This window comes from Lepisosteus platostomus, chromosome 12 (genome assembly GCF_059453375.1).
Source record: "Lepisosteus platostomus isolate fLepPlt1 chromosome 12, fLepPlt1.hap1, whole genome shotgun sequence".
Lineage (NCBI taxonomy): Eukaryota > Metazoa > Chordata > Actinopteri > Semionotiformes > Lepisosteidae > Lepisosteus > Lepisosteus platostomus.
In genome coordinates, this window is record NC_142622.1 from 6,147,310 (window position 1) to 6,160,940 (window position 13,631).

Sequence of the window (13,631 nt, forward strand, 5' to 3'; positions counted from 1 at the left end):
CAGCAGTCTCCAGAATGTACATATCCAGAAGTTTCAAACAGCAAGTAATTTGTTTTATTTTTAAAGTAAAACCATGACACATTTTAATGTCATTTCCTTAATCATTTCTGCTTCAGTATAAAGTGCCCTCCAAATGTTTAGTTGTTTTATATAAAAATAATAAAATCATCTTAATGTACAATAATTTAATTTTTGGTCATTTCTTTCATTTATTTGATTATATTTAAACAAAAGCAGACATGGGTTCAACTTAGGGTTTTCAAAAAAATTGGACCACACTCATTATAAGTAAATGTCAAGGTATGAAAGTTTATATTTAGTTGAATATCCTTTGTAAATCCTATAAATCACCAGACATACTGTATGCTACAGCACAATCGATGTAATGTAGGAAATATTTATGGGACGTATATGTCAGAGGCCAGAAAGTAGGAAATTAAGATTATTAAAATGTCAGTGAAAGTTCATACTGTACAGGATTCCCAAGTGGCTCAGGCGGTTAAGGCAATCATTCAAGTGTAGGTTGATCTCTACGATCCACGGATCACAGCCTTAGGCCTGGGTCACGTCACTAGCCAGCACAATGCAGGGGTTCCCCAAATAGTGGAACACAACTGGCTGTGGGTAGAATTAGTCAGACAGACCTCTTTCAGTTCTCAGTGATACAGCAACACTACTGCTGTTTGCTGGGTGCTTGCAGGCTTGTTGTGTTGTAGCTGAGGAACGTACTGTAACCCCCCTCCAGTTGGTGCTGAACCTGCAGATCTCTCACGACAACGAGAGGCTCAGAGGTGGGCATGACAGAGGAGTCTACCTACGCTTCCTCATGTTTCCCAGTGTGTGACCACAGGGTTCATAGCCCTTCCAACTGAGGTATTTTTATAACAAAATATGGGTACACGTTGGTATAAAATAGGTACAGTATACCACAAAAAAGAAAAGTTGGTCATTCTAAATATAAAAGAAAAACATAAGTATATTTTACTCCATATTTACCTCCTATTTCTAAGGTTGGGACTAAATGGGTGGGAAAGCTAAAAGTATCAGTCTTAATGAGAGGGGTACACTTTTCCAGTAGACTTTGCATTCATGCTGGATACCTCTTCAAAGTTACACAGGCCATCCTTGTTTGTGATACGTATAGTTCAACCTAAGTTCATGAAACTAAAAGAACCTACACTATGCTTGAGGTAGAACTCCTGAAAAGTGTATTGAAACAAAGAAGCTTAACCAAATGTTGATCAAAATGCCGTATGTTTTCACAGTACCAATGAAAAGGAGCGGAACAGTAAATTTACTCCATAACCATATATTCAAATTTATACCATGTATAATTCAAATAGAGTTGCTCCGCGTCTCCCTTGAAAAAACTGCAGCACTGTTGCATTCCCTGGAGGGCACTGCTTATGTTTAATGAATAAACTGGGCACATCCGTTTCCACCTGCATTCAATACATTAATAGGGAAATTAAGACAGGGCAGATTGGTCCAATGATTTTTCCCTAGATAAAAAAAAACACAGCATTTTACCCTTGGGTTTCAGATTAAATCCGTATCATGTCAGAAGGAACAGGATTCAATACTGTTTATTGGCAACTCTTGGCCTGTGGGAAATTAAATTCCTCTGCCTGTTTCATAATAGACATCCATTTCAGAAAGCACAACCTCAGATGGCCATAATGCATTATGCTGCCCTGTTCCAGATCAGAGAACGAGTACTGTGAAGGTAAAATGATTGAGCAGCCAGCTGCTGTATTAAGGACTTAGAAAGAGGTGTTACACTATATGTACAATGAAGCTCTCTGTAGTTACAAATCAACATGGCTAAGGCTTCTTTTGTACACATGGTGGCATTTTATTTAACACTTGCATTCCTATAACAAGGAAATATTTCTATTACAAAGTTAAACAACTGGAGAGTAGTCCAGAAACACAGGATACGAGGCTGGACTTAAACGTGGATAGCCAGTAATTTGCAGGGCAGGGAACACCAACAGGGACAATTTAGAAACACCACTTAAATAAGCCAGTACATCCAGAGAAAACCCATACCACTGTGGCAATAGGCAAACTGAACAGCGGTGTTGCCCAGGGCCGCCTGCAGCCCAGAGCCTCAGAGCTGTGAGGCAGCAGTGCTCTCTGTGCCTCTCCCCTGTGCTGCCATGTACAGTAAATATATAAAAATCTTACATATTTAGATGGCATTACTTCATCCACTGCACTTTTATGCCAAAAAAGCAGGCTTTCAATAGAATAGAATACCAAAAAAACGTTTTATTTTTAAAATGTTTTACCGAACAATTCCAGATCATTTGAACTTCTATAATTTTTTTTCTGCAAGTAAAGGCGCATGCATTTATTCCCTCTCTATACGATATGCAGTCTGTAGAGTCACTGTGGCAGGAGACACTTGGGTGGGGAGCCTGGGGCAACTTTTGAGCCATGAATATTTCAGTATCTCAGCAAGCTAAGGCAATTGTAATTCATGAATAAAAGGAATACCAGCCTCTGCAGGAAATATGGCATACTTCCAGTCAGCTTAGGAGATTGTGTGTGTCTAAGGATAATTAGGAAAAAGAAAAATGTGAAAAAGAAGCTATGCTTATACTGTATCTGACATTATTTCTGAGATCATGAAAAAATACCACCTGTTCCAATTTTACATGGATCATCTAGTGTGAGTGAAATGCCTCTTAAGATTTACTTGAATGGCCTCCGGGGACATAGTTGAACATTATTAGATGGAATATCAATATTGCTTCAGTATAGACCAACATTTTTAAACTGTCTGCTGTTAGTATGTGCTTAAGAAACATAAAGAGCTTGTAAGTAGAATGTAGCATTGCCCATTACTTTGTTTATACTGTGGATTGCTCAAGCGGTCCATGGTTGCTGGTGTTATTATTGCAGTCTAGAGAGATCTATGCTGTGATAAAAAGAATAACATTGTCAACAGTCAATATTACATAAGACATAGGATTTCTTGGGGAAAAGGTTGTACTCAGGAGCAGGGCAATTCAATTGAATGGAATTGTGTCCACTGTTACTGACAGGTAGATTAAAAGAGAGGTGTCACACCATACGGCAGGTTATATAACTGACTGCAGATATTTCAAATCATGTTGATGGATGTGCGACGCATTGCCAATGGTTATTAATACATTGCAGAAAAGATACTGTGTCCACAGTGTAGATCACACTATCTTTACTTTCCTTTTTTAATCTTACCCTGTTAATTAAAGTCATTTTCATTCTGCTTAACTTGCTTATTTACCACTCTGACATTTTCACTTTAATCAAAGCAATGCAAAAAACAAAGTATATCATTGATATATGTTTGAAAAGGGATCCAGCACTTTTGTAAGTGTGAAAGTCTGGAGTCGGTGTGACTTTAGATACAGATAGTCATGACATGTTTTGTTGTGAATTAATTGAGCTATTCTCATGTGCAAAAATGCAGTTGGTGAATGTGTACGATCAAGCCTGTATAATGTACTGAATCATCTGTACATGATTGTCACGATTGTAGTCCTTCCTCCTTAAGGGCGCTCCGGCTGTTTCAGTTCGGACTTAATTCTGTGCACCTGCCCCTTGTTCCAGCCTCCTTCCCGCCCCCCTTAAAAGCCAGATACCCAGTCAGTTCGGGGCTCTGCATCTGATTCCCATATTGTGCGAGCCCGGGTCCTGATGAATCTGGCTCCGTCCTGTTTTTAAATTTCCGTTCCTGTTTCCATTCCCCCCTCCGGTTCCGACCCGGTTCCTGTTTTTGTTCCTGTTTCTGTTCCTGTCTGTCTCGTATGGATCGCCTGGCTTTTGGACTTTTGCCTTGTCTTTTCGATTTTCCGTCCGTCTCATCCTTGGATTGTTTGCCCCGGACTCACCCCCCTGGACACCCATGCACTTTGGACATGCCCCCCTGTATTCATTCCCGAATCCTGCATGACTTTTTTCCTCACTCCCCCCCAGATTGTGTCATCCGCATAGGGTCTGGAAAGAACTGTTCCGTTACACGATTCATGATTTTATTGCTAATTTCCTGACACTTTTTAAACAGATTTGTTAAATATTAAGTATTACAGTATATTAATCAAAAACATTGCTTCTGCTGTGTAACTTTGCTACATGGTTAATTTTGCATGAATTACTTACTGTGAAACACTTAAGATTATCGAAAAAATCTGTAATTTGTTTATAATTTCAGCAAAGAACTATGTCAGTATTTCATTTAAAAATAATGCAGTTTTTTGTAATTGCCAGAATTATTAAAGATTTTAACAGAACACACATTTCATAAAAACAGCACGTACTCTGTATTTGGTATTTGAATTGAGTTAAAAATGTCAAAATACCTTGGTTAAGTATACACATACATATTCAGAAGAATTTGAAAAGAGTTGATTTAAATGAGTGCGAGATCAGCAAAAGATGATTAATGAAAATGGAGAATGAAGGCTTTCTGCTAGAGAAATTGAGCAAGCAAAGTAGTCCTTAGAAAACAGAATGATGTCTCAGGCAGTGAGAAACCTTGCTGCTCCAGGGAATTTCTAAAACCCTTGCCTCCTCAATGTTATGATCTTGTGCCCGAATGTTCTTTTATATATAAAGACACACTGATTCTTCTATCTTTCCTGTCTCTTCAGAACACTGTGAATCCACTAATGTTGGATTCTTCACCATCATTCTCTGTAAACCATGTTTTCTGACTCAAATTACATCAAAATTGCATACTAGTACAGTGTTTTTTTTTTATTTCTAATATTTTTGTGCCTAATGCTTTTGCTATTTTCTTACATTTAATCGCCTGGCTCATTGACATTTTTTTCCCTGGGGCTCTTTTTTACTCTGCTCCCTGTGTACAGTGTATGGTTTGCAGCTTTCTTTGGATTCTTCCCCCTTCCATTCTAATTTAAATGGTTCTGAGGTGCTCTGCAGATCCTGGCCCCAAGCCTGCTTGTAGCATTTGTCATAGAAGGGTTTCCAGTAGCCAAGGAGGGTGACACTTTCTTCTTAGCACACCATGTTGTTTATGGATGAACATTTGCAGTTGTTCACCTTTGCAAGGTGCAGGATCCCCGAATAAGATGCAGTTTGGCCCTGCACGACAGTTTTTTGTTTTCAAAGGCCTTTGAATTTCTTTCATATGGAAAGCACGCCGTTCATGCCAATGTTGTTTGTCCCAACATGATGAACAACAACTGCCAGAATTTTGATAGGTGACAGACAATGTAAGAGTGTTCTGTGGGCCATGGAACCTCAGAAGTGGCAGCAGAAAGAGAGCTGGGAAGTATTTTATTCAGTGAAAAATGCCAATTTCCCCTTGACAGACCTGACAAACAACTAACTTTATTTTTTATTTTAACAGTCTGTCACAGTTATTGTTTTGTCCTGTAAATTTGTTCACGTTTATTTTAGATTTCTTTCACATTTACACTATGTTGAAAATATTTGATCATGTACTTTAGCAGGATATGTGTTGCATTTCTTTTGTACATTTGTATACCGTAGGAATTGCAGTGATAATGATTATTTCTATATTATGTCATTAGTCTTTAATACTCCAAAACCGGTTCTTGGTGAGATGCCTCATTACACCCAAACAGCAGTTCTGGCTTTGGTGTTTTTACTGTTGTTTTAGTGAATTATTTTCTTTTCTTCACCGGAAGACATGAGAATGAAAATAGATATTTTATTTACAAGGGAAGGCCAGAAGAAGAGCAGTTATAATTTTTGATAAACTTTTGTATCAGAACAACTTGTGTACCAGAATCAATTATCTAGTTTCTTTTCCAAGGAAAAAAATCCTATGCAAAACCGTAGAGGGGAACCCTATAAAACATCGTTTTCCATGTTAGCATTATAAAGTGACATTTATAAGCTGTTTCAGCCGTTAACGTGAACAGTGGGTTAAAGAAGTCAAACTTTATTGACCACAATTGATGTGATGTGGAGCCATGTTCTCCCTGTCAGATAGAATGAGGCAAGGTTGAAACGTCTTCTTGGGATGGTGCTGCCTCTAGTCTTCCATTTATTGCACGGCCTTTCTGTAAATAAATACAGCCGTGATGAGTTCACAGGATTAATTACTACCCCTGGGGGAATCATGAAACAGCATCAAACTGTAATCAGCTGCATGAGTTGTTGTCTCAGTGAAGCCTTGGGACACTATGCCTTCACTAGTAATGCTCATTAACATCATGGTAATGTATTCCCAGTTAGAAATCATAATAGAATTAGCAGCCCTTTTCCCATGTTTATTCTTCAGAGTGAAAAACACAGAAAAATGCTCCTTTTTATCATGCGTGTGCTGCCACTGCTTCTGCAGCACTCATAGTTTAACTTGTGAAGAAAGGATTCTTGTGAATTTTAATGAATTCATTACAGATGATGAACAATAATGCCCTCATTTATTTTTAAACATGTAAGAACTTTGAAAGACATAAAAAGCTCTGGCATTTATTTTTATAGCCAACTGTGCAACAGTTTATTTAGACACCCTTTTCCTTTTATGAGAGTTATTAACAAAGACTTTTATGCCCTTCAACAAAGAGCAGGAATCACTGCTTCATAATACAGATCAGAGAACGATACCCAGAAGGCTTTATAGCAGTTCCCAGAGGAATAGAGCTTTAAGATGTGAGTATGCTGAGCTTTATGAGCCTGGGTTGTGTGTGATGAGGGATGGTCACATAAGAAGGTAAAATCTCTAAGCCACCAACACACAAGAACAATCCAAATGAAGTGATTTGTCATTCCTGAGAGAAAAGGCATGACTGGTCAATTTCAGAAGGCACTTCTGTTTCCACTGGAAATTTCGAATTGTGTTTTGGATTAAGAGTTGAGTTTTAAATGATTATTATACCACAAAAATGTCACTGCATAAATGAACAGTAATAATAGAGTTATAAACATAGCATAAAGTATATCCTACAGAAAATCAGTGAATATATCTTGATAATAATGATTTTTGTTACAGAAATGTCTAAATGTAGAACATAAGAAGAGTTAAAAACAAGAATGAGTCATTTAGGTAGTTAATTAACTGTCAATATCATATTTTCTAGCAGTCTAGCAGTTTGTATTTTCTCAGAAGGGCAATATTAGATTAAATGATCGACAACCTTTAAAATGTGGACTAGCAGAAGCTAACAGGCAGTGGATTTTTGAAGTATCTTATATTTATGTTATTAAAAACATCACAAAAAGTCATCATAGAAATGAAAAATGACAGCAAAACAAAAACACTCGACAATCTTCAAGTTGTATCCACAGACCTTTAAACAGGTGATGAATTTAAAATTTAAATTTCTTCTTCAGGTGTATGAACAAGAAATCAAAACACTAAAAAATGAAGCTGTTAGGAAGGTCATTTTAAATTGAGATGTATATAATATCTATCTGTAACATTCCACGTATTAGTCCTGTGTGGATAAAGCTGTCAAAAAACAGACATATAAAATATTAAAAGTAGCAACACTCTTGTAACCATTTACAGCAGTTCTTCAAGAGAAGAACATTTTATAAAAAAAACGTTTATTATTATTTTTTACTATACATTTAAGTGATTATTTATTATATTATTAAATATATTTGATCACATATTTATTTTAATACAAGGAATACAAAACATTTTGTAAAGAGTTTCAGAAGAAACTTCATAAAAGGCATCATGAAAGCTACAGAGGCTTTCATGATTACATATGGTAATGTGCATGTGTTCTGCTTAACAGTAGTACAACACAAATTTCATAATTCACAAAATATTCTTACAGAGTAATGTGCAACGTGTATAAGACCCTCATGTGGATTGGACCCAAAATGTCTTCCAGCCAAAATTACTTCGTGGTTGGAATGGAAGCCTGTGTTTCCTCTTGCTGGGTGCGGTGTGTTTTCTAAATGCTTTTGAAATACTATCGCATAATTAACGGATGAAAGAAATCTTATAACTCGTCCCTTGATATAGTTGTGACAGCCAAAGAGCCAAAATAAAATAATTAAGAAGTTAACATCTGCTGTTTTGCATATAAAAGATACAGTAAGCTTAAATAAGGTAGTCTACATCACACATACTGTACACTGCTCCTAGATGTCCCATGTTCTTTACTTTACTTTATGTTAAGGGCAGTAGACATAATGCTATGTTCTTGTCCCTCATTAGACCTCCAATAGGAGGGGGTAATTATTTTAGGGTCTGTTGGACTCTTCCCAAAGGCCCTGTGAGCATTGGCCCATGCTTTGCAGTTAGTTAAATTGTCACTGTTAGAAGTACTGGATGCATTAGATACTGTGCAACACCATAAAATCTGTCTTGCGTGCAAGAAGCAGAATATTCTTCTAGAGTTGGGATTGTCTTGTTGACTAAAACAAATTGGAATTAATCAGTGCAGGCTGGGTAGGATAGGATGGGAAAATGTAAACAACCATAAAAAAAAATTATTTCGGTGCTGGTTAGGTATAAATGTGCTTAACAACTGAACTGCACGGGCATTGACAAGCAAAGGCACAGTATAGAAATCCAGCCTGTCTTTTAATTGTTTCAGAAATAATGGCATCTCAATCAAAAGGCAGGGTCATTCCAGGGCCTGGCTGCTGTAAGTGGCTTGAGAACGTCTTTGGTACCATTGATGTGCTTTTGATTTGATGGTGAATGGCTTACTTGATTCAGAATATAGGAACGTCCTGAAGAATGTACAGGTACCTGTAAATCCAGGTCATTGCCAGATCTGGTTATGCAAACAAGGCAGTGTCATGCAGCATGAGAGCATACTGTATTCCACAAGCTGGAGAAGGATGTGGAAATCAGAAACTGGTTTAACTCAGTCTTTTGACCAAACACAACTTATATAGAATGCAGAGATATGGGAAAATTTTGCCAAACACAAGTCCACATTTGAAATGAAAGGTTCAAGATTCATAGGTTTCTCCTATTTGTTTTTCCCTTTTTTCACTAAGAATAAACATGAGCCTTCCCACCCCTGAAGAAAAAAAGGCAAAAACAAGATCAATAAAGAGCTGTACTGCTGAGAGTAAAGAGTGATTTAAAGGAGATCAACATTTCTTGGCCTGATCCCGCTGATTTAACCTGCTAAGATTGGGGTGAGCTTTGGGATGCAACGGGTGCTATTGGTGACATTACTGGAAGGAGGGAGTGGCCTCACATTATTTTGGGACTCTCCTTTCATTGAATGTTCCTAAAGAACATTCAGCATCCTTTCAAAACATTCACATTTGAATCCTTTCAGAAAACGTCCATTGATACAGACTGAGGTCATTGGACTATAAAAACAGGAGCATGTGTAATTTGAGAAATATTAAAGCCGTTTTTTTTTTCATTTATTCAGGTTCAGGTCCACATCATCAACTGCCTTTAATGCTGGCATACATGATCTAGTAATTATTAAAAGAATATACTGTAGAAGAAAAAATAAAATCTAACTAAAGTAACACTAGTGTACTCAAGTCAAATTGACCCTGACTTAATTTATTTTAACATTGGCCTTAATTCAAACCAGCCAAGGTAAAGTAATTGTCGGTGTATTATGGTCCAACAAGCTGAGCTGTAAGCATCAACAATAGTTTGAAGCACACATAGATTAATGATCACGATTCAGGTGGGAATCTCACAATTTGCGTTTAGTATGCAGAGATGATGCTTGAAGTACACTTCAAGATGCATACACACAATAGATATGTACAGTATATATTTGTATATAGAGACAAATAAATTATTGTCTTCATATTTTAGGTGGGCATTAAAGAGTTTTCCAGTATAATAATAATAATAATAATAATAATAATAATAATAATAATAATAATAATACTGTAATTTAAGATATCATTTATGAGTGTGAATCAGGAGAATGTTTTCTTCCAAAGGTTTTCTTTATTGTAATTGTAAGATGAAGGACTGAGACAGCCACTGAAGCTTATTAAATACCATGGACTGTTCAATCAGTGATTGCTTTGGTTGCTCTTTTGTATGGACTATTGAAAGTAGAAAAGAAACTGATGTAGCATTTCAAGGAAAAAGAAGAAATGTATTTAATTGTCAACATTTCACATGATGGCTGGACTTCACAGTCTGAAAGATTGATAATTAATCTGCAATTTACCAATCATTTCCTCTCCTTTTTTCCTTCAGGATTATGCTGAAAAGGAGAAAGCCATAGCGAAGGCTCTGGAAGATTTGAAGGCTAATTTTTACTGTGAATTATGTGACAAGCAGTACCTCAAGCACCAGGAGTTTGACAACCACATAAATTCCTATGACCACGCTCACAAGCAGGTAAGTGTGGGAGCTCATCCTCTTAATTGACACCCCACAATTTACGTGCAAGGGGAAGAGAGATGGGTTTGGGGGTGGCAGGGTGACAGCAGGAACTGAGCAGCCGCTAACTATGTGTTAGGGTTGTTGTCTCTGGTGGAATCTTTAATTAAACATTGTGTTTCACAGTTCATTCCCACCTGGGAAGATTATCATTTTATCACTTTCACAAGATCACTATTCGTCATCAAGAAATGTGAATCAAGAAAAGTCTCAGATGTTGAATATGGCATTAAACGATTCCTGTCATCACTGTAGATAAGCTGGTGTTATATATATTGTTTTCAAAGTAGGAGTTATTTTAATAATACTTTATGTATTTCTTTGCTCAGATCTGTGGCAATCTTGTTAACCACATTACAGAGCAATGTGTACATATTACACTTGCTCTTTTTACACCAGTCTTTATCAAATCAAATACATCTCCTTTATTAAATTCCTGTGTCACTTTGATCAAATTAAAGAACAACTTCACCATGGTGAGGAGTTTTGCAAAACAGAGATGAATCTATTATAAATATATCAAAAGTGAAGTTACTTGTGACTCATAAGCGTTGATTGAATTTTAAGCCTGTCCTGGGTATGTCTGATTGTACTGAATGAAGTGGAATTGAGACAATATTGATGCAAGGTGCAGTTTCTGCAGCACACTGTATAATCTGTGACAAATAGATGTCGCAGTGCAGCATAAGCCCAGACCTCAAAGTATGTAATTGCTCCTGATGGAAAATAAATAAATCAGCTATTATTTCACATTTTTGGACAACCCAATCTTTAAAAATAAAACATTAAATACTTCAATGTTAACATATTGCTGTGTTCTTTTTTTCATCTGCTGTATTTGATGTCCTTTAACATGACCAATCAATTGTCACTTGTGTTTAAAAGTGAAAAATCCTTATGGCATCAAATGTTGCCTACCATTAATTAGCTCTAGGGAAAACATTGATAATTGTAATCTCTAGCTGTTTATTAACCAGGTGATGCTAAATTTAGTGCTCCATTCTAGTTCATGGTGAAAATTAATGTACCGACAGTACATTTCTCTTGTCTTGGAATGTGAATTTCACACCAGCCATAAATCTTTAGAGTTGAAAACATTGCCACTGTTAGATGTATAGTGCACAGAAAAGGCTGCATTTAGTTCTTACCAAGACATACAGTACGTATTGCTTCAAAGCTTAGAAATGCCATGCTTTTGGCATGTACAGTATGAAATCTCCTTTCGTTCACAATGAGATGAATTTAATCACTCTGCCTCTGCCGGCCTTCCATGATAATGGACATCTTACAAGCACCAAAAATAAATCCCTGAATTGTTCTGGTAATAATATAATATAATATAATATAATATAATATAATATAATATAATATAATATAATATATATAATAATACTTTCTACTGGACATTTTTCCATGATAACAAAAAGAAGGAAGCTATAGCAGGCATAAGGGGTAAATGGCTTTCTCTTTTTTGTGACCTTATTAAGGAGGTGACTCATATTACTGTATCTACTACTAGGAGAACTCAGTACAATCCTTATAGACTGAAGGACAGCCCTGGAGGATTGGAACAGCTAAATAAAAAAAAAATCCATTAACAACATCTGAAAATTGCTGTGTTATATTTTGAATTGTTGATTTTTCTAAATGTTTAACATATATAACAGTAAAAATGAACTGATTGTTTTAGTATTACAGTTTTATGAACATCCGTTATGATTATTCAGTATTATGGATAATAAGTTATAAAAAGGAAGAGAAATGTTTGATCTTTATTAAAACAAAACTATTTCCAAATATCTTTTTTCTTGTGTTCTCCTTCTGTAGGTGCTTTGAAATAGACACACAGCAGGTTTTTTTTTTATCATTTGAATAGATGCAATCAAGCTTACAGTTAATAAGCTTCACCCAAAGGTTTATGGGGGTGTGGGACAAGCTAACCAGCCATTCTGCTGAAATTGATAGCCTGGCTTCTTTCAACCAATGAGTGGATGGACCAATTAGCTATTCACTACCGAGAAAACGACTGTAGATGGTCCAAACGTCCTCCTCTCCTTTGATACTGTATGTTCTTATGAGCCTTAATTTAGCCTGTTCCTAAGACAGCGACAAGTTAAATGAATAGGCCTAAAGTGGTTTTGACATCTTGATTAGTATTTCTGTTCCTGTTTGTACATTTACTGTTTAGGTTTGTCATTTCTTTTTTCATTGCCATGACCATTGCACCTCAAGTAGGGGTGTTAGGCATGTGGCAGCAAAATAATGACAATAATGAATATTCGTAATTTTACACAGAATGTGATTAAATTAGTGAATTCTTAAATTACATGCTTGAGTCACTAGCAGAAAATAGACAGAACAGAGTTGTCTGCTGCAATTTTATTTATTATTCTCTAGAGGTAGTTGTCACTAACGTTCTCTTCATTAAATGTGCTTTCCTTGTTAATTATGTGATGATTGCAGTAAATGATAACACCATTCTGAATTATATTCTCAATGAAATTAATTGTCCTAACAAACACGCAAATCTTAAACTGAGCATATTAGGCCTAATTATTCCAAATTTACATTAATTGATATTGTTTTATTAACAATTTCCTGTTATTCAGTTAAAATATTATCCCGTGAATTGTTTTCATGCGCCTGTTAATAAGCGCATCTGCTAGATATTTCTTTTTAATTTTAGCTTAATTTAACAGTTTTCATAACCACAAAATTCAAGATTTCAAATTACAGACTCACAAGCTCTCCTCATCCGAAAGTCAAGAGACTGTTTGAAGGGGAGAGAGAATGTGAAACGTTCAGATGGTTGAATTATGCCTTCATTTAAACATCTCAGGGTTGTGATATCCCACCTTTGCGCAGGAAATCTAGGGAAAGGATTTCCTGTGTGGAAGATGCTACAATATGTCTTCTTAAACTTGTGCTCCAGCATATTGAGGAAAATAAGACTCATGCTAGGTTTCTATATGTGAGATTTCCTTCAGCATTTAATTGTATTCAACCTTATTCACTGGCAACTAAGTTATTGTTTAATTTTGGTCTTTATTTTAATCTGGTCATCTGGATTACTGTTTTCCTTACAGATAGAACTCTGTAAGAGTCAATAAGGCTTTGTCTAATCAGCTGTATTCTTCCACTGGTCCCCCATAGGATGTGTACTGTCTCCCTTACTCTTTGTTGTGCATACAAATGATTGTAATAGTTAGCTGATGAGGGTTCATATCATGTTACTGACCAGGGCAAATTGGGGCTTGGACTATGGCTGATTATACTTTTAAAATGAGCATTAGTTAAAAGAATGTTA

At 36.2% G+C, this 13,631-nt stretch overlaps 1 protein-coding gene across 3 annotated transcripts in view; it reads left to right on the top strand.

Moving 5' to 3' along the window:
• Positions 1 to 13,631, top strand: part of znf804b (zinc finger protein 804B) — a 125,036-nt gene that overhangs the window by 89,470 nt on the left and 21,935 nt on the right. For all 3 annotated transcript variants that reach the window (XM_088600613.1, XM_088600614.1, XM_088600615.1), the window contains exon 2: positions 10,139 to 10,282. In XM_088600613.1, the coding sequence (XP_088456739.1) occupies positions 10,139 to 10,282 (144 nt within the window). The remainder of the gene's footprint in view (positions 1 to 10,138; positions 10,283 to 13,631) is intronic.